At 47.9% G+C, this 21,934-nt stretch overlaps 1 protein-coding gene across 1 annotated transcript in view; it reads left to right on the forward strand.

The window, feature by feature from the left end:
• Positions 1-21,934, forward strand: part of cacna1eb (calcium channel, voltage-dependent, R type, alpha 1E subunit b) — a gene marked incomplete at its 5' end in the record, with an annotated part of 150,700 nt that overhangs the window by 40,377 nt on the left and 88,389 nt on the right. Inside the window, 9 exons of the mRNA XM_079819516.1 lie at positions 5,841-5,921; positions 6,180-6,389; positions 12,104-12,216; positions 12,899-13,011; positions 13,215-13,346; positions 15,074-15,143; positions 15,536-15,653; positions 16,024-16,091; positions 17,129-17,196. Coding sequence (XP_079675642.1) covers positions 5,841-5,921; positions 6,180-6,389; positions 12,104-12,216; positions 12,899-13,011; positions 13,215-13,346; positions 15,074-15,143; positions 15,536-15,653; positions 16,024-16,091; positions 17,129-17,196 — 973 coding nt within the window. The remainder of the gene's footprint in view (positions 1-5,840; positions 5,922-6,179; positions 6,390-12,103; positions 12,217-12,898; positions 13,012-13,214; positions 13,347-15,073; positions 15,144-15,535; positions 15,654-16,023; positions 16,092-17,128; positions 17,197-21,934) is intronic.

Consider the following 21,934-nt stretch of genomic DNA (forward strand, 5'->3'; position numbering starts at 1 on the left):
GACCAATTCCTGCTGGGGCTAAGGGAAGGCCCAGTACGCCAGGGTCTCAGAGTACAATTTAGAAGGGAGCCAGAACTTACCTTTGAAGACTTAAAGAAAGAAGCGGTGGCATTGGAGATCGACCAGGCTGAGGTGAAAGAGCCCCCTGTGTGTGCGGCCGTAAGTAGTTCCGCAGCGGCTGTCCCCGACATGGCGGATTGGAAACAGACTCTGAAGCTCGAACTCCTAAAGGACGTCCGGGAGCAGATGGCGGAGCTATCCAAGACGCTAGTGGACGAGCTACGCCTCGGGGCTACCAGGCAAGAGGTGAGGCCCATCTCTCGGGACCGTGCATACTCTGATGGGAACAGGGACCCAGGGAGGCGACCTAATCGACCCAACCGACCCCAGTTCGAATGGGACGAGCAAGGGCGACCTATCTGCAACCGCTGCGGCCAACCAGGCCACTACAGCCGACAGTGTGGCCCCCGAAGAGGTTCGGAGGGGGGTTTTTAGGTCGACCGGCCACAGTGGGTCGTGTGGTCGGGACCCCCTTAGATGACCCACCCGTCAGAGCAGGCTCCAAGGACAGGCTGGTTGGGCATAGCCCAGTGGTGGAGGTCCAGGTGTGCGGTGTGAAGGTGCCCTGTCTCATCGACACTGGATCCCAGGTGACCTTGTTTGCAGAAAGCCTGTCGCAAGAGCTGTTCGGAAACCAGAGGATGCATGGGACGGAGGCCCCCTGGCTCACCCTGAAAGGAGTGAACGGTCTAGACATCCCCTACATTGGCTACAGGCTGATGGACTTGGAGATCCATGGAGTTGTCTTGCCCCAGAAAGGAGTGATCATCGTACAGGACCACTGCTTGGGGAGTCACCGGGCCCTACTAGGTATGAACGTATTATCAGCGTGTTGGGAAGAATTGTTTCGGGCAAAGCCCGCTCGAAGGATCCCACCGGCCGAACGACAGGAATGGGAACGTGTCGCGGCTGACTGTCGACGAATTCGGATGGCCCGGGCCCGGCAAGGCCGCGAAGGAGCTGGTCGGGTAGCATGCCGGTACGCCTTGTCCGTGCCAGCGAACAGCGAGGCCCTAATATGGGTACGAGTCCCCCAGCGGGACGTGGGACCAGAAGAGTGGGTGCTGGTGGAGCCCCACTGGGATGGCCAACAGGTAGAAGTCGCCAGAGGCTTGGCCGTAGTACGAAGAGGACGGGTCCCGGTGAAAGTTCGGAGCGGGACGCCCCATGTCGTGCACCTACACAAACACCAGCGGTTGGTCAAGGTGACGCTGGTAGAACCCCACCAGGTGCGGGAGAACAAGGACTTGAGCTTTCACCAGGTACGCCCCGCTGTGGTGGAAGTGGCCCTTACCCAAGCAAGCTCGTTGCCCCAGAGTCTGGGGGAGGAGGTGCCCGGCCACCTGAGGGGAAATTCCCTGCAAGGGGAGGAGCTGGGACCCGCACAGGCCAGGAAGTTGCGAGACCTGCTGGGCAAGTGGCAACATGTCTTCTCGGCACACGAGGAGGACTACGGCTGCACCAATGTTGTGCAGCACCGGATCCCCACGGGGGAGGCAGAGCCCAGCAGAGAAAGGTATCGACCCGTCCCGCCTACCCTGTATACAGAGGTCCGCACACTTCTACAGGGTATGCTCGACCGAGGGGTTGTCAGAGAGAGCAGCAGCCCGTGGGCTGCTCCCATTGTGTTGGTGCAAAAGAAGACAGGCGCATGGAGGTTCTGCGTTGACTACCGGAAGCTGAACCTGGTCACTAAAAAAGACGCGTTCCCCCTACCCCGGATCGAGGACTCCCTGGCCGGCTTGACACGCTCGGCATGGTACTCCACGCTGGACTTAGCAAGTGGCTACTGGCAGGTACAAGTGGCCGAGGCCGATCTGGAGAAGACCGCCTTTACCACCCCGTTCGGTCTCTTTGAATGGGACCGGATGCCCTTCGGCCTCTGCAACGCCCCTGCCACCTTCCAGAGGCTGATGCAGCGGTGCCTGGGAGGCCAGCTGATGGAGTCCGCCCTGGTATACCTAGATGATGTCATTGTCTATTCCCCAGATTTCGACTCCCACTTACAGCACCTTGAGCAGGTCTTCAGGGCCATGGAGAAGTATGGGCTGAAGCTCCAACCGGACAAATGCCATCTGCTACGGCGGGAAGTCAAATTCTTGGGACATTGTGTGGGTGCGGCGGGAGTTTCTGTCGACCCGGAGAAGGTGTCGGTGGTGCGGGAGTGGGCTGCCCCGCAGACCGTGAGGCAAGTCCAGTCATTCTTGGGCTTCGTAGGGTACTACCGCCGCTTCATCAGGGACTTCTCAAGGATCGCGAAGCCCCTGAATCAGTTGCTGGCTGGGACGGGATGCCCCCGAGGTCGTGGATCCCCGGCTATCCTGTGGAGTCCTGAGTGTGAGGCTGCGTTCCAGCGACTGAAGCAGGAGCTACTACAGGCGCCGATTCTGGCGTATGCCGACTTCTCCAAGCCCTTTGTCCTGTACACGGACGCCAGCAACCTGGGCTTAGGGGCCGTGTTGGCCCAGCAACAGGACGGCGTGGAGCGGGTAGTAGCCTACGCAAGCCGGAGCCTCCATCCAGCAGAGAGGAATGATGCCAACTACAGCTCCTTCAAGTTGGAACTGCTGGCGCTGAAATGGGCATTCAGCGAGAAATTCAAAGACTATCTGTGGGGTCCACAGGTGACGGTAGTAACGGACAACAATCCATTAGTACACCTGCAGACGGCAAAGTTGGGGGCAGTGGAGCAGCGTTGGGTGGCCCAGCTGGCCAATTACAACTACCAGCTCCAGTACCGGCCAGGACGGGAACACACCAACGCTGATGCCCTGTCCCGACTCCCGGAAGCCCAAGGCCCGAGGGATCCACCGGAACCCACGTCGAACCCCGAGGGGGAAGAGTATATGGTGGGCATTGTGGAGGCGCCTGGGGCTCAACATGAGGCGATGCCTGCGAGCTGGGGATGGGACCCCTACCGCTGGAAGGAGCGACAGCAGGCCGATGGGGAGATTAGTAGCCTGACACGATGGCTGGAACGGGGGCGAAAACCGACATTGACTGAACGACGGACCCAAGGGGGAACAGGAGGGAAGCTGCTGGGACAATGGGCCAGACTCCGGGTAAAGGAGGGAGTGCTATGTAGGTCTGTCCGAGGTCCAGGGCTGGACGAGGAACTCCGGCAGATCGTTGTCCCCGAAGGCCAGGTACAAGGGCTCTTGACAGCCTATCACGATCAGCTGGGCCACCAAGGGCACGAGAAGACCGTGTCCCTCCTGAGGCGACACTTTTATTGGCCTAAACTGGAAGCAACGGTACGTACTTTCGTACAGGCCTGTCCCCGTTGCACCCTGTTCAAAGCCAGGAAGGAAGCACGAGCACCGATGGTCCCCATCCAGGCGAAGGCCCCTCTCCACATAGTCGCAATGGACTTCTTGACATTGGGTTGGCCGGTAGACCGCTATCAGAACATCCTTGTAGTCACCGACCTATTCACCAAGTACGCCTGGGCCATTCCTACCCTGGACCAGACGGCGAACACCACCGCCACTGCCCTGTGGGGAGCTGTCTTCCAGCCGTTCAGTTGCCCTGAGTTTCTCCACTCGGACCAAGGGCCAAACTTCGAGTCTCGGGTGATTAGAGAGCTGTGTCAATTGTATGGCTGCACCAAGACTCATACCACCACTTATCACCCCCAGGGAAATGGCGGATGCGAGCGGTTCAACCAGACCCTATTGAACTTGCTAGGCACGCTAGATCAGGAACACCAGAGCAACTGGGTGAGTGCGTTACCAAATCTGATACAGGCATACAATAACAGCACGCACAGTACCACGGGCTACGCCCCCACTTATTTGATGTTTGGCAGGCATGTGCGGATGCCCACCGACTTAATGCTGGGGACGGCAACGACCGAGGAGGAGGGGAACGTAACCGAGTGGGTAGGGCGCCACCACCAGCGCCTCCACTTTGCGTACGAGCAAGTCTCGAGACGGATCCGAGTGGCTGGGGAGAAAAACAAGAGGCTGTACGATCGGACGGCTCGAGAGGCCCCCCTTCTTCCAGGAGAAAGGGTCCTGGTAAGGGACAACCGGCGACAGGGAAAGGGGAAGCTCAGTGACCGATGGGAGACTACTCCGTATGTGATCCAGGGCCAACAGCGGCCTGGACAGCCGGTGTATACGATTCGGCCCGAAGGGAAAGCCGGGCCCGATAGAGTGGTCCATTGGACCATGATCCGCCCCTGTCCGAACTATCCCAGCCCCGTAGAGGAGGTGCCAATGGAGCCTGAAGCTGTAGCCCCGTGGATAGCGGGATGGGCCGTGATCCCAGGAGAACGGGTAAATGCCCCCGCAGAAATGGCCCCCAGAGACCCAGTGGACCCTGTTTCGCCACCACGACGGTCCCAGCGGGAGAACCGTGGCCGGCCTCCAGCACGCTATGGAGAATGGGCAACCGAAAGGCGTTCTAGGGACTAGAACGGTTTGGCGGGGGAGGATGTCACGGTGTGACTTTTCCTGGGGCGGAACCATAGTGACAGAGATTTGTTCCGCCCGGATCAAACACCACTACTTCCGGGTTCCCATCCCCGCGCCAAAAATCATAGAGAATCGGCGGCAGGTGCTCCAATAAACAGCGCGATCTCCGGATTGGGTGAAGGGGAGGTAGGAGGAGTACAAAGAGGGCCTCCAGAAGTCAGTCGGGGTCAGTCGTTGCAGCGGTCACACATAGCCGCAGCTGTTAGTTCCGGGTCGGGCTCAAGCTGAGCGTGGTGGTAGCCGCTTCCAGCCGTTGCGGCGAGAGGATCTGGGCAAACAAAGGATAACACGAGGTGGATATTGTGGACTGAGCGATCAAAGATCCGGAGAGCTATAAAGAGAAGAAAAGAGACGAGGCTGAGTATAATACAGACCGAGTTTTGCATTGTGATTCAAGTGTCAAGTGTGTGTCCGATTCTGAGAAGTTACATGCAGGACAGTTGCCGGAAGTGCTAATGAGCAAATCCCTTCGGGAGAGAGAGCACAGCGGTCAGGACGCGAGCCAGACACTGGAAGAGAGAGCACAGCGGTCAGGACGCGAGCCTAGAGAAGTGCCCGATCCAGCACCACCGCCGTGGTCAAGCCCCCTGAGCCACCGCTATCACAGAGCCTGGAACAAGAAGAGAGAAACTGATGAACCGTGTCTACAGAGTCTGTGAGTGATATCCTTTGAGCGAAGTTATACTTACCTGTATGCCAAACAAAAGTTCCAGTATTGACCCAGATCCAGCGGATGCCCCAGAGATACCGACTTCTATGACACCGGCCCCTTGATCCATTCTGAAAGGAAGCCATCGGAGCACGCCCGAGAGAGAGAGGTACCCCTGTCGCCCCGTTCCCCTGTACTTACCCGTTCTACCCCTGTGTTCAGGAGAAGGAGCAAGCCGTGGCGTAAATCCCCCGAAAGGTCCGCCCTGGGAAAAAGAAAGAAAGAGACAAGTGAGCACATAGCAGGACATGGAAGCCAAACATTGAGAAAAAGGACGAAACGACTTATCTGAGGTTCTCCTGCGGAGAGAGCCGGCGAGCTCTGAGGCGGTGTCCTCACTCTCCAGTCCTCTTGGATTTTAGCCCCCTCACTTCCCCTTCCCCCCAATTTTAAGTAAATTAATAAAGACTTGTAATTTTAAACTTTACTCCAGTGTCCTCGTGTGTCTGGTCGTCTGGGGTATCACTGGGAACCTCCCCGAGGTGAAAAATAAGGGAGGAGCGGGACTCACGCGGTCCGCTTCGACCTGTGACACATTCATGATAAGAAACATAAGGCCAACAAGAGGTGCCAATTAACCCTTTTAATTTTAGTTTTGAAACGGGCTACTAGCAAGAAAAATGCGAGGCGTCGAGGACCAGGGGAGGAGAAATATTCAGAAATCTCTACAGTTGGTGAGTAAAATATGCCATCTAATTTTTTTTATCCACATTAAGACTTGACTTGTTTTGCTTTTTGTAATCAGTTTTTTTATGTTTGAGGTACCATTCAGAATGTATCTATCTGAAGGGAAGGAAACACATTCCATAAATTCACCTCAATTTGTCAGGCTTTTGAAATACCACCAATGATATTTTGATAGAAAACAAACATAATTTCAACTGACATTGATTCTGTGAGACTATTGATTTCTTTTTTCTTTTGCGTGTCAGGTGGCAGTCGACCAAGGGTCGGTATACGAACAGCAAGACGAGGTCCTGCTGCTTACATGCGGCGCAAGGAGCGCATGTTGCGAATCTCTATTCGTCGCATGGTTAAAACTGACAGCTTCTATTGGATAGTCCTCAGTCTGGTGGGTCTCAACACCATCTGTGTTTCCATCGTTCATCACAATCAACCGGAATGGCTCACCATTATTCAGTGTAAGTGTCCAAATCCTCCTAGTACTGTGAATAAGGGTGCTTTCATACTTGGTTCGATTGCCTGGTCCGAACCCGAGATCAATTGCTCCCCCCTCCCCCTGCTGGATTGTGTTATATTTCAGTCCAAACCACGGTGCATTTGCATTATCAAAGCAGCAGCTGTTTACCCCTGTTCCTTGGTAACGACAACATAGGAGAAGGCGGCAAAATGCAAAGCATTGCTCACCTCACTTTTATATTTTAGTTTTTGAACCGTGTTGTTTTCAAAGCGTCAGCACATAATGACACTTGCGTCTATTCGCAAATTGTACTGCTAACAATCTGGGGGTCTCTGCTCAAGGCAAGATGAAATGAGATATAATTCTCTCTGCTTGCAGTGTGTCAGTCACGCTTGACAGAAAAGTGCTTGAGAAAACACACAATCACACAATTATATCCTGGTGTGAAAGCACCCTAATTCAGCTTTTACGTAAAGTAATAATAATAATTCTGAGGAAAAATGTTTTAAAAAAATCATTAAATGTTGTGACTGTGTAGGCAACTGTATTATTTGTATTATTCATATTAAAGTTTATGCTAAGTTTATGCAGTATTGCTGATCAAAAATCTTAAGTTTTATCATCTTAATTATTATCATACTAGGTTAGTATGAAAGGACATAAATAATAATAATAAAAAATAAAAAAAAATCTCATCTGTATACAGCTTTACAGCTCTATACAAAGTTTGTAAATTGAGTTATGGATTGGATTACCCCAAAACTTGAAACACTAGCTCATCAGCTACACAGCAATCGGCGCACAAATTCTGCTATGTTTAAATATTCACTGAAATGTGTTTGGTTGACAACATCCCCGACTTCAGTATGCCTTCTTTTCCTTTGGACCAAAACAAGTCGTCTGGTAAAAAGGACTGTGTGTGTACGCTTCCAAATAACTTCAGTCTACAGACTGCAACCCCTCTGAATCAGCAGAATATTTAGCAGTTAGGTGTCAAACTACTGCTGAGAAAGTTAACAGTGGATGTCATCATAGCTTGCTACATCCCCTTGAATGCAAAAGCATGGGGTATTTCCTAGTCCTGGAACATCCTTCCACTGAACATTTTGATAGCCTCTCATATCATGCCTTAACACACCTGACAACAAACTCAATCAAGAATAGAGTGCCAATGAAATAGGTGTGTCACATAAGATGCACAGTGTTGGTTGTGCTGTAGCACCTGGGCTGTTTTTTTTTCTTCTTCTTCACATTATGTGTTATAACTTTTAAAGTATACTTCATTGAACATGAGCTTGTATGGGCACGTTTGCACGTATGCACTACAATTGCCCTGTGGTTCTCCTCCTGACCTGGGGGCTTTATTTTCTGCTGTAAAGGAATAAGGAACACAAAAGTAGAGAAGTACAGTGCTGGTGTGCTTGCTGTTCTTGGAGGAAGAAGAAAATAAAAAGGAAAAGAAGGTGGTCTGTGTGAAAAACCGGACAGCTGTGAGACTTACCACCAAGTGGACCCACCAATTAGTGCAATAAATGGAGTAGGCACATAAGCATAGGAGGAGCACAGGTTACAACTATTTAGGGTGCCACCACGCCCCCTGCTGAAGCGGAAATTTACATCACAAGAACTTTGCGTGAGACATAGAGACAAACAGGAAACCAGAGCATACTTTTGGATTAAATCTGCACTGCGTTCAGGGAAATATCAGCCTGCTACTTACAAGACACCAAGAGGCAATTGGTATTATAGCATGTCTTTATCCCTTCTCGAGGCATCTTTGATCATGTCTACACCAACACATGAGACCAATGTTCAGCTTTTTCCCACCCCCGACTCATGAACTCAGACCTTTTTTCTGCACTGTTTCAGACACAAAAACAGTCATGGCATCCATCAAAATGTGGAATAGCCTCACCACTGATTGGTGGATTTGGAGGAGAATGAAATCAAACGTATAGCTTCAGTTCTGGCTGGTCACGTTAGTCAAGCTTGCATCAGCTGACTGTCAGCTGATCACGTCTACCTATAGGAATACGACGTTTATCACAGCATACATATATAAGCTCCTTCAGTACTATCAGCAGCTGTCGCGCAGCAGAGCTCATTTACCCTCCTCCATCCCCAGCTCCTCCTCACGTCCAGTCAGGATTTGGTATTCTGATTCCCCTTGAATCAGACTAAATTCCAGAATTATTTTGTACATTTAATGATATCTGCAAATACATTATGTTGGTTCTGTTCTGTTCTGTTTATCCTTAGGGGAGTTATTGCTGCTCTCCCTGCTCTAATCCATGCTAAGCTGCATGGATGCGCAGGGAGTTCTTGCCCAGAACAGAACCATACCGCCAATCCAAACTGTATATGCTAATAGTCAATCAATCATCTTTGACGATAGTGGTCCTGACCTCCACATTTTGTGTTTCGCAAAGTTTGCTCCTTCAGTATTTGTGGTTTATTTTATCACAAGTTTCTATGGTATACTGGAAAGCAATGATAAGCATTTCATAAGTTTTAAAGGCTTTTATAAGTAAAAGCACTGAATATAGGCAAAGAGTCAATATTTACAGTGTTCACCCTTCTTCTTCATAATATCTGCTGTTCACTGTGTCATGCTGGATATCAGCTTCTGGGCCAAATCCTGACTGATGGCGATCCAATTTTCTAAATTTCCTAAACAGTCGCAAGAGGGCTTCATTAAAGAAAATAACTCTGCACCAGTCTTCTGCTGTACAATCCTTGTACTTCTTGCAGAATTTCAGTCTGTCCTTGATGTTTTTCTTGGAGGCTACTTTAATGCCCTTTTTGACACCAGGCTGTTGTTCAAAAGTCTTCACCTCGCTGTGCGTGCAGATGAACTCACACCCACCTGCAGCCAATATTGAGCTGCTCTGCACTGGAGGTGACATCTGCAGCTGACTCCTCAGGAGGAGACGTCCGTAGCATTTGCTGGACACTCTTGGATGTTCTGAAGCCTTCTTCACTTTAGTTGAACCTCTCTCCCTGAAGTTCTTGATAATCTAGTAAACAGTTCTTTAAGATGCAGAAATCTTCTTTGCAGCAATCTCCTTGCATGTGAGGCCATTTTGATGCAAAGCAATTATGGCTGCATGTCTTTTTTTGGAGGTAACTATTGTTAACACAAGAACACAATGATTGGAAGCACTTCCTCCTCCCTTTACAACAATCAGTCTGCTTTTATAATCCAATCAGAATGATTTTACACAATCATTTCAGACACTGTCAATCTATCTCTCAATGTTAGAAAGACCAATTGGATGATTGTTTGGTCTGAGGTGATGTTAAGGTCTAAAGAGTTAACGGAGGGGTTAACATCACAGAGGACCTCACCCAGAACACCTCCTTCTTAGTAAAGAAGTACCAAAAGTGACTACACTTCCTCAAAGAGACTCAGAAAGGCATGTCATGAGCACACCCATCCTCAAATACCTCTACAGATGTGTTGTGCTGAGATTCCTGACCAATAAAATCACTGTCTGGTTCGACAACTGTTAACCACTGCTAACAGAAATACGTTACAGTCTATGTTAAAGACTGAATATTAACAGATCCAGCTTTCTTAAGCCTTAGACATTCACTTGATCCCCAAAGAAGGACATTACCTGTCCCTGGTCTGTTCTCATGAGTGCAAGGATCAATGAGGCTGAGGAACCCATTTTTTTTCCATTGGCTTTCAAGCTACCTAACATATGATCATCTCCCTACTCCTTACCTCTATACACTCCTCCCCTGCCCCATCCTGCCCGAAAGACACTTGTCCTCTCCAAAACACTGCTATGCCTATATACATTATAATTTGAGAAACACTCTGGACCAGTGGTCAGTCCATCACAAAACTAATACATACTCAAACATTCACGCTCTCAATCCCCTACACCTACAGACAGTTTTAACATCTCCAATTAATCAGAGCCACATGTCTTTGGACTGTGGGGGGAAACTGGAATACCCAGAGGAAAACTGAGCTAACTTGTGGAAAATATTCCATACCATTCCTGTTACCGTCTAAGTGTTATTTAGGGTTGCATTTTATCAGATGCATTTGACCAATTACTAACATTACTCATTGTTTGAAATTAGGCTTTGTGTAAAGTTCAGAAGATAATCAGTAGACAGCCTCAGGGCTTGTCTAATGCAAGTCAAACAGCCCATGGCATATGTAACTAGAGTGCCATCTGTTAACCAGAAAGAAATAATAAGCACTGTTTAGCAACAATGCTTGTACTTTGGAAGTTAAACCAGTTTGTCAGTGGCAAGGGTTTCCAATCCTGCTCCAGGAGGGCTTCCTTCTTGCAGAGTTTAGCTCCAACACACCTGCTTGGTTTCTAGTGATTCTAAAGACTAGCTGGTTTGGGTGTGTTTAGCTAGGGCTGGAGCTAAACTCTTCTGGAAGGTGGCCCTCTAGAAGCAGGAATGGACACCCCTGGTCTATGGTGGTGCTTCTCAAGCCTGTCCTGGGAACCCCCCACCACGGAACATTAATTAGTCATATCAAATTCAAGTTTTGCGGTCTCTACTAATGAGCTGCTAGAGTTGAATCAATTGTGTTAGACGAGGGAGACATACAAAACGTTCTGTGGTCTGGGGACCCTAGGACAGGTTTAAGAAACACTGGTCCGTGGTGCTCAATTCAGCTCTGGTCTGATCACAAACTCCTTGAAGCACCTTCTCCAAGGTCACTATCTGAATGCTGCTTCTGATAAGAACTGAAAAAACACATCTTAATATTTCACAGCAAACTTTACAGCTCTGAAAAGCACATTTTATTTGGAGACACAGTGTAATGAACCACTTTAGGGCAGCATTATGTTTTCCAGTGAAACTGCTGCTAATAAAATACAAAATAGGCCTGTCAGAGAGTAAAATGCCCCACTGCCCACTCAACATGTCAGAACCGTTGTGTGTATCGAAGACGGACAGTCACTTAATGGTTCCTAGTTGTCTAGGAGTTGCTGAAATTACTCCACACTGCACAACAGGGCATCAAGCACTATGTAGCTCAAGGCAGGTCATGTTGTCATGAGGGCTCTGTGAAGCTGTCAGTGTTCCTACATTCAAAAGAACAAGCACACACTTTTTGTCAGTGTAGACACCATATTTCCTTTTTATGAAAATAACAAGTAGGGATGTACCCGAGGCTGAATAATGACTTAACAACAACTATCTTTTTGCATAACAAATTTGCATTAATATGATGCTTAGTGCATTGGTGTAACTAAAAATGTACCTCTTGAATATTCTTTTTATCAGCATAAAAGAGAAAAACCATAACTAGGAGCACCTACTCGTGACTGACCAGTACAGTGACTGCAGATGTTCACACATGTTTGTAGAGAAAAACTGACTAGACACCATTCATTTTCTGTGAGAATCGTCAACTCCAAATGACACCATTGGTGATGCAAAAAATCAGCGACAGTGGCTACCTGTAGAATAGTACAATCGAGTATAAACATTTAATAGCAACCCACCGAACAGAAAGTGCTTTAATCAATGTCACTGTGAATAGGGCTCAGACAGCTTCATTGATTTTAAGAGGAGCAATTTAGTTTTAATGCTCACTTCCAGTTGGCTAGTACATGGTGTTAGTATTTAAAAACCCAGCCTACAGTAGGTGCTTACCACTTCAGAAATGTTTTGACACTGAAAATAATTTAATATTTATTTTTTATTTATTTATTTTTTTACAACTTGCAGACTATGCAGAATTTGTGTTTCTTGGACTATTTCTTGCTGAGATGTTCCTGAAAATGTATGGCCTTGGTTTCCGTCTTTACTTCCATTCATCCTTCAACTGCTTTGATTGTGGGGTAAGTGCTTCTTATAGATGTTTAAGTTAGTGTAAATAGCAACTAGATTCTGTTTACACTGTTTAAATCATTTTAAATTATAAACTACACTTATAAATAGTGTCAGATACTATTTGCTCCTCAGTGTTGTTGTACATTATACGGTATGCAATAATAACACAGAGTGTAAATTATTATATATTTTTTACATTATTAAATGGATGATGCCTTATTGAGAAAAAAAACGAATAAATCCCTCCACACACCTACCCCTAACCATAAACACTTTTATTATTAAACACACGTTAGACACTTTTTTCCCACTTTTCGACTGCTTTCATCATTTTTATTGAAAATAAATGCCTTTCTGATCTGATACTGTATGTAATGAAAAAAAAGGGAGTAAAAAAGTGGATTCAAACTCGGTTCGATTTGTCTCAAGACTATCTGCCATGTGCTTTAACACTCCATTATTGCTACTTTTGACACTACAGCATCTTCCAAATTTTTGTCTGGCCCAAATAGACGTCAGTGAGCGGAGTTAGTGTAAATGGCCTCCGCTAAGAATGCGGGCTATTTGCACTTAGTGTACGTAAATAGACACTCTGTTAAGTTAAACCTAATCCAACAAAATAATCATGCAAGCCATATGTCTGATGAATCCTGGCACTAATCAAAACATAAATGAATGCGTTTTGTGCAGGTGATTGTAGGAAGTATTTTTGAAGTGGTTTGGGGATTCTTCAGGCCTGGAGTGTCTTTTGGCATTAGTGTCCTCAGAGCTTTGCGTCTGCTACGAATCTTTAAGATAACAAAGTAAGTACATAACATTTATCCAAGGTATTCATTTGAGGACGTTCTGCCAGCAAATGCAGTTGACATTGACATTAAAGTTGACATTAAACTACATAAAGACATCAGCAGGCATATAAAACAGATGTGTCTGCTACGTTCTCTCTCGAATACAACACTAAGGTCAAATAATGACAATGTAAAGAACATGCATTTTGTTTTATCAGGTATTGGTCATCCTTGCGGAACTTGGTGGTGTCCCTCATGAGCTCCATGAAGTCAATCATCAGTTTGCTCTTCCTCCTCTTCCTGTTTATCGTAGTCTTTGCTTTACTTGGCATGCAGCTGTTTGGTGGCAGGTGAGAAATTGATCATGGTATTAGAGCACCATACAGACATTACAGACATAAAACCAAGATACACTGTACTTAAATATGACAACAAAACATTACATCAGTTCATTAAAGGGTTAGTTCACCCAAACATTTAAATTCTGTCATTAATTACTCACCCTCATGTTGTTCCAAATCCATAACACCTTCGTTCATCTTCGGAACACAAATTAAGATATTTTTATGAGAGCTCTCTGACCCCTCCATAGACAGCTATTTAGTTAACACTTTCAAGGCCCAGAAAGGTAGTACAAACATCGTTAAAATAGTCCATGTGACTCCAGTGGTTCAACCTTAATTCAATGAAGCGACGAGAATACTTTTTGAGCGCAAAAACAAACAAAAATAACGACTTATTCAACAATTTCGTTCTAACCCAATTTCGTTCTAACTCAATTTCTGTGCCAGTCTCCTACGCAGTTTACGTTGTAAATATAGCGCTTTTGAGTTCTACGGAAGCTGATGCTGTTCACGTGAGAACCACAACGCATGCGTGTGATGATGCAGGAGCTGCACTGTCTTTACAGCGTAAACTGTGTAGGAGACTGACACTGAAATTGTTGAATAAAGTAATTATTTTTGCTTGTTTTTGCACTCAAAAAGTATTCTCATCGCTTAATAACATTAAGGTTGGACCACTGTAGTCACATGGACTATTTTACGATGATGTTTTTACTACCTTTCTGGGCCTTGAAAGTGTTAATTACATTGCTATGGAGGGGTCAGAGAGCTCTCGGATTTCATCAAAAATATCTTAATTTGTGTTCCGAAGATAAACAAAGGTCTTACGGGTTTGGAACATCATGAGGGTGAGGAATTAAAATAATTTTCATTTCTGGGTGAACTAACCCTTTAAAACATACACTTCAAAAGAATGTAAAGGGGAAAAGAACATTTAAATGGAGCCTCAAGACTGACCTACCTTCTCTAACGCCTTACAGTCTTTACATACACATACACACACACACACACACACACACACACGGGTTTGCATAGTCAACTACTCAATTAGGCCTGCCACTACATAACACTGTGTGAGTATTAACTAGTTGATCATATACCTTAATTTGAGCTTGTTCAATGCATGGTGACAACAGAAGGAACATTCCTCTGTGCACATGCTTGTTTCAGAGAAACTGTGTGACATTAGCTTTAAATAATATACTGTAATTGACATATACTTTATATGAAATTACAGGTAAACAAAAATAAAGAAAACCCAGAGTGCTTTCACAAAGTATAAGCAAACCACACTGCATGCACGGAAGACAATGACTCGTGACAGTGCGAGCAGCTTGGTTCTGTCAATGGAGATATGCACACTTTCGTTTCCCTCCCACATTGTCTCATGCAGACATTCTCTCCACTCTCACACTTTTCATCAATGCACTGCTGGACTTGCCAGAAACAGCAAAGATGCTGATACTGCATGACATGTAGTGAGTGATTTATACAGGGTAAATTCTGACACGCTGAATAGTTGACTAGTAAAAATGCATCGTTGTGAAAGCTCTAACATACACAAAAATAAAGTGCTATTGACTCACAAGAGCAATAGGCCTGTGCGTCAAGCAATAACAAAAGGTTAGTCAATTTGCAGTCAATTATATGGATGCTTACAAGGATAAAAAAAAATGACAAACACAAATGTACTTTTAGCTAAATCAGTTGAAACAGCTTTTTCTCTTCCACAGGTTCATTTTTGAAGATTACACTCCTACTAATTTTGACACGTTTCCAGCTGCCATCATGACTGTCTTTCAGGTATGACTCTTCAGATCACTATATTCTGTGCTGTTCTTCAATGGACGTAAACATTGTAAATACGTTTGATTCTTTTATTCACCTCATATTTAACTTATTTAGCAGCAAAGCTTTTAAACAGTTGGTGAGAATATCTATATTATAAATATATTAAAGCCGCTTCTTTTTTCTTGCTCATCCCCTCATTGTGGCTGCCATTTTGTCCATCTGTTTGCAATTCGATTGATGTTTACACCAAGAATGGTTCTACATTTTTTGGGATTGAATTGAAAATTATATTATTTAATTACATAATTAATTATATTATATAAAATGAGCTCACATAAAGTATTTATGCCTTAATTATTGATATTATTTTAAATGCTCTTTTTGAATTTCTTAATTTAACATAGATTCTAACTGGAGAAGACTGGAATGAGGTGATGTACAATGGGATACGCTCCCAAGGAGGAGTGCAGTATGGGATGTGGTCCTCAATCTACTTTATTGTTTTAACCTTGTTTGGGAACTGTATCCTTTTTTAGCCATGACTATTTTCTATGTGACAAAATATTTGAAAGAAGTAAAACAAATACTAGATGAAAGAAAACACTTCTAATGTTGTTGTTGCACATGAAAACAGTGGGTTACACTTTATTTAAGGTGTCTGCGTTACAGTTTAATGATACATTTAAGAGTAACAACACTGAGTAATAATAATAAACTACATGTACTTACTATAGGGTTATACATAGGGATTGTTTTAGGGCTAGTTGCATTTAATTATGCATAATTGATAGTTATAACTACAGTAACTACATGTAACGTGTTGCCAAACAGTGTAGCAAGTTTGAAACATCTGTTCAAATAGTACCTACATTCTTGACAATGCTGTGAACAGACACATTGCTTAATGTATTCTTGGCTATTGCTGTGGATAATCTAGCCAATGCACAGGAACTTACTAAGGTAAGAGAATGAAACATGGCACTTTGCATAACAGTTGTCTAATAAACATGTAATATAATACAACACTGACTTTGCGCTTGAAAATTATTTCGAAAATAATAACATATTAATTACGTTTCTCATTAGTATACCTTTAATTATGTATCCAGTGCATTAACTTTTGTTTGCATTTCTTATAACATCAGAATTTATGCGCTTAAAGGGTAACTTCAGTGATTTATCATTAGGCTTTGTATCAGTAGAAACCCGGTAGTATATTCAAATGATGGTACTTTCCCCCCTCCTATCCACCTGAGATGAGAGAATTATGCATTTTATTTCTGGAAAAAATCCTCCGATGATGCAAATATCGTCATTTTGCGACCTTTTGCGACCCATGTTATCAACCCGCCCATAGGGGAGAGATCTCACGCACAGATTCTAAGACACAGACGGTCACGCGGACAATCATAACGGAGCGCGGTGCAGAGTAAAGTGAGTGTTTCAACTTTTCAATGAATTCCTGAATTCCTGTGAGTTTAGCTTCCATATGCGATCTGAAAACGTGCCAGACTGGCGTTTAACGTTACCTCAGTTCTGCTCAGCTCTTCGTGATGAATGAAATCTGACTCCTACTCCGTCTGTGCCGTGACTTTCGTTTTGGCTCACTCACACTTTATTGAAAAGATATGTTCAGTTTTTAATTGTAGTGTTTATTCTCTAACTGAACAAAATTATTGTATTACTATGAAGATCAAAACGTCGGTGTACGGAGTTGCCTCATAGGGCAGCGAAGCAAGTGCATTCTGGGAGTTGTTGTCTTTCATCCACATGAGACAAAAATACATTTTCTGTCTTTTCTCAGTCTAGAAGGCACCAAATTCAAAAATAATTTCACATTTCTACTGCATAAATGACCCAGTTTAAATACAAAGCTTAATGCTAAATCACTGAAGTAACCCTTTAAGAAATACTAATGTAAAGTATAACAGTAACAATGTTTTTAATGTTAGTTCATAGTGTATTCTGTTATATTGAAGATGTATATTTTGTGTTAGGAAGAAGAGGAGGAGGAAGAAGAGTTCTTCAATCAGCGTTATAAAAGCAGAGAATTCGGCCTCTCAGAGTAAGGTTTTTTTCCATCATTTTTTTTTTTTTTTGTGCTCTGTCATAAGCTATTTTTCAAATTGAGGATGCTGTTGAATATCATGTATTAAGAAACTGGTAGGAGAAAGCCTTCAAAGTAACTGGCAAGAATTTGTTATTGACTGCTGACTGTCAAATCTTCTTGACCATGATGACACTATGCTATGCTATGCTACATTATGCTGTGTAATTTTTCAGACTCATCAAACACATGAACAGAAGTGTCATATATGAATGTACCATTTGTCTGTCACGTTTTTTGATCAGTATTGGTTCTGGTCAAATTTGATAGGGAAGAACGTCTCGGTTACGGATGTAACCCTCGTTCCCTGAGGAGGGAACGGAGACGTAACGTTAGTGACTAACGAATGGGGGTTTTGCTTAGAAGCCTATCATCTTCGAGCTTAGAGAAAACGCCCAATGGCGTGCCAATGCCATGGGGCATGCGGAATTTGCATACGTAACTCCGCCTCACCGCGTGAGAATATAAGGAAGTACGTGGCAATATCGCATTATGTTACCTGCTTGAGGAGCCAAGACTGAACTCCTGCATTCCAGGTAGCACAACTGAAGTGGCAACGGGACGTTACGTCTCCGTTCCCTCCTCAGGGAACGAGGGTTACATCCGTAACCGAGACGTTCCCTTTCGTTCAGTCACTACGACGTAACGTTAGTGACTAACGAATGGGGGTCCCAATATAATCCCGCCACTCAGCTGTCTTCCAGTGCCCTGCGTAAGTGTGAGTACCCTGTCGTAATACTAGTACGGACGAAGGACTCCCACTTAACACAGGAATACCAAGGTACACTGGGGAGCATATCCCAGTGAGGGAATGCCAAGGATGCCTACCCGTGGGGAGGACTTAAGAGTACACATATGACCCGCTACGGGCTGCATATGGAAAAACTCTAGGGTACCAGCCGAAGGTGGATTTTTAACCCTAGGGGTGGCGGGGACACGCCAAGGGAAGAACCCCGCTCACTGCGGAGACTTACAGTGAAATACACGTGTGGCGGTGTCGACAGTGCTGGAGGAGCTCAGGGCTCTCGGGGAGCTCACCTGAGGAGAATATCGCACGTATCCAGTCCGTGGAGTGGAGTGGCGAGCAAGCGAAGACACCCGAGCCTGGCCCCTACCGGCCCCTCGGGGGGGCGAGTACATAGTCGGACACTGGCTCCACTCGGAGATTGTAGAATCTGGCGAATGTGTTCGGTGTCGCCCAGCCTGCAGCTTTGCAGATGTCTGCTAGCGAGGCGCCATGCGCTAGAGCCCAAGAGGAGGCCACACTCCGGGTGGAGTGTGCCCTCACACCAAGGGGACATGGTCGACCTTGCTGCTGGTAAGCCAAAACAATGGTGTCCACTATCCAGTGAGACAGCCTTTGCTTTGAGAGAGCACTTCCCTTCCGCTCTCCACCATAACAGACAAAGAGCTGGTCTGAGGTCCTGAAACACTGCGCCATGTCTACGTAGGCGCGGAGAGCGCGTACTGGACAGAGCAATGCCAAGGCTGGGTCTGCCTCCTCCAAAGGCAGCGCTTGCAGGTTCACCACCTGGTCCTTAAATGGAGTGGTGGGAACCTTGGGCACATATCCAGGCCGGGGTCTCAGGATCACGTGAGAGTTAGCCGGCCCGAACTCCAGGCACGCTTCGTCAACCGAAAATGCCTGCAGGTCCCCGACCATCTTAACTGAGGCCAATGCGGTCAGCAGAGCCGTCTTCATAGACAGGAACTTAATATCAACCGACCGCAAAGGCTCAAAGGGAGGCCTCTGCAGAGCACTTAAAACTACTGCGAGGTCCCAAGAGGGTACGAGAGGAGAGCGAGGAGGATTCAGTCTCCTCGCTCCCCTCAGGAACCTGATGACCAGGTCGTGCTGACTTACCTTTTTGTTCTCCAAGAGATCGTGGTGGGCAGATATTGCGGCCACATATACTTTGAGGGTGGAGGGAGACAGCCTTCGCTCCAACCCCTCTTGGAGAAACTCAAGCACGGACCCGATCGGACATTTCCAGGGGTCTTCTTGGCGGGAAGAGCACCAGGTGACGAAGAGGTTCCACTTCAACGCATAGGCATGCCTAGTGGACTCTGCCCTAGCGGAAGTGATGGTGGCGACCACCGTAGGTGGCAGGCCACTCAAACCTGCCGCGTCCCGTCCTGGAGCCACACGTGGAGGTTCCACAGGTCGGGACGCGGGTGCCATAGGGTGCCCCGTCTCTGAGTAAGGAGGTCCGGTCTCAGAGGAATAGGCCAGGGAGGGGCTGTCGCAAGGAGTATGAGTTCGGGGAACCAGGTCCGGCCGTGCCAGTACGGGGCGACCAAAAGGACCTGCTCCTTGTCCTCCCTGATCCTGCACAGGAGCTGTGCGAGTAGGCTCACTGGGGGGAACGCATATTTGCGTAGGCCCCGCGGCCAGCTGTGCGCCAGTCCATCCGTGCCGAGCATGCCCTCGGTCAGGGAATAGAACAGGCTGCAGTGGGAAGAGTCGTGGGAGGCAAACAGATCTACCTGTGCGTCGCCGAACTGTTCCCAAATCAGCTGGACCGTCTGGGGATGGAGTCTCCATTCTCCCGGAAGAGGCTGAAACCACGAGAGCTCGTCGGCTGCGTGGTTCAGGACCCCCGGAATATGGACAGCACGAAGGGACCTCAGGCGCTTCTGACTCCATAAAACGAGATGGCGGGCGAGTTGAGACATACGGCGGGAGCGTAGACCGCCCTGGTGGTTGATGTACGCTACTACGGCCGTGTTGTCTGTCCGGACAAGCACATGCTGACCCTTCAGCAACGCTCGGAAGCGGTGCAGGGCGAACCGTACTGCCAGCAACTCGAGGCAATTGACATGCAGGAGGCGCTGGGGTCCTGTCCAGGAGCCCGCGGCTGCTTGTCCATTGCACATGGCACCCCAGCCCGTGGCAGAGGCATCCGTCGAAACGACAACATGCCTGGAAACTCGTTCTAAGGGCACACCGGCCCGTAGAAAACTGAGGTTCGACCACGGGGTGAGCGTCTGTAAGCAGGCCCGAGTCACTTGGATCCGGAGCGTGCAAGACTGCCATGCCCATCTCGGGACTCGATCGCGAAGCCAGTGCTGAAGCGGTCTCGTATGAAGCAATCCGAGCGGCGTTACCGCGGCTGCAGATGCCATATGCCCCAGGAGCCTCTGAAATAGTTTCAGTGGGACCGCACTCTTGCTCTCGATTTGACGGAGGCAAGTCAGCAGAGACTGCGCGCGCTCGCTCGTAAGCTGCGCGCACATGGCGACCGAGTCGATCTCCATACCGAGAAAAGAGATCCTCTGCACGGGGCAAAGTTTTCTCTTTTCCCAGTTGACCCGAAGGCCCAGACGGGCTAAGTGGTGGAGAACCAGATCTCTGTGTCCGCACACCTGCTCTCGAGAGTGGCGCAGTATGAGCCAGTCGTCGAGGTAGTTCAGGATGCGGACCCCGTGCTGCCGAAGGGGCACAAGGGCTGCCTCGGCAATCTTCGTGAAGACGCGAGGGGACAGAGATAGCCCGAATGGGAGGACCGCGTACTGATATGCCCGCCCCTCGAAAGCAAACCGTAGGAACGGTCTGTGTCGAGGAAGGATGGAGACATGAAAGTAGGCGTCCTTCAGGTCGATCGCTGCAAACCAATCGTGAGGACGAACGCATTCGAAAAGGCGTTTCGCAGTCAACATCTTGAACGGAAGCCGTGAAGAGATCGGTTCAAGATGCGAAGGTCCAGGATTTGCCGTAACCCACCGGTTTTCTTGGGTACAATGAAGTAGGGGCTGTAGAACCCCGACTTCATTTCGGCTGGAGGGACAGGCTCGATCGCACCCTTCGCCAGCAGGGTGGCAATCTCTGCACGCATGACGGGGGTATGGGCCCCGGTCACGGTAAGCGGACTCCCCTGTAGCGGGGAGGAGCCTGCGCGAACTGAATCGCGTAGCCGCGCCTGACGGTCCGCGCGACCCAGCGGGAAAGCCCCGGAAGCTGAAGCCATGCTTCCAGAGACTGCACCAACGGGGTCATACGGACGGCAGACGTACCCAGGGTGGGGCAGCGAGGCAGCGTTACCGGCCCGGACAGGGGAGGCTGTTGAGCGTCCCGGGGTCAGGGCACGGTTAACGGCTGCGTCCTGACAGAGGAGACCAGGGAAGGACGCACGTTCCACTGGGGTCTGCTCTGCCAGGAGGCTGGCGACAGAGAGGGATGCGAGTGGCGGGACCCGTGGGTGGCGCACACCGTCATCACCGGTCTCTGGGTCCTCAGAGACAGGAACATGAGTTCTTCCCAAGCGCTGCTAGCCCGGGGGCCAGCAGCGGAAGGATTTTCCCCCGGCCCTCCACCGGGGGAAGGAGAGGCCCTGCTGCCATCCCCTGGGAAGAACTGGAACCCATCTCTGAGTTGTCCACCTCCAGCCTGGCGTTTAACCAGTCTGGGGAGCGGACTGGGCGACATCCTCAACCACCTCCATGGCGCGGCCCAGGTGAAGGCTGCTGCTGGGGCCGGGCGGGAAGAGGGAGGGCGCCCTCGGCGGCGAGCGGACTGAGGCGACTGAGCCGGCGGCTGGTGCAGCAGCTGGCCGCCGGGGCAGTACGTGTTACAGCCTCAGTCTGCTCTGGGGCGGCCGAGAACCGTTGGGCGCAGTTCTCAGCCGCGCCGCCGAAGAGGCCAGCCTGGGATATGGGTGAGTTGAGGAGGCGGGCCCGCTCAACGTCCTCCACATCA

Source organism: Gobio gobio, assembly GCF_949357685.1.
Source record: "Gobio gobio genome assembly, chromosome: 6".
Lineage (NCBI taxonomy): Eukaryota > Metazoa > Chordata > Actinopteri > Cypriniformes > Gobionidae > Gobio > Gobio gobio.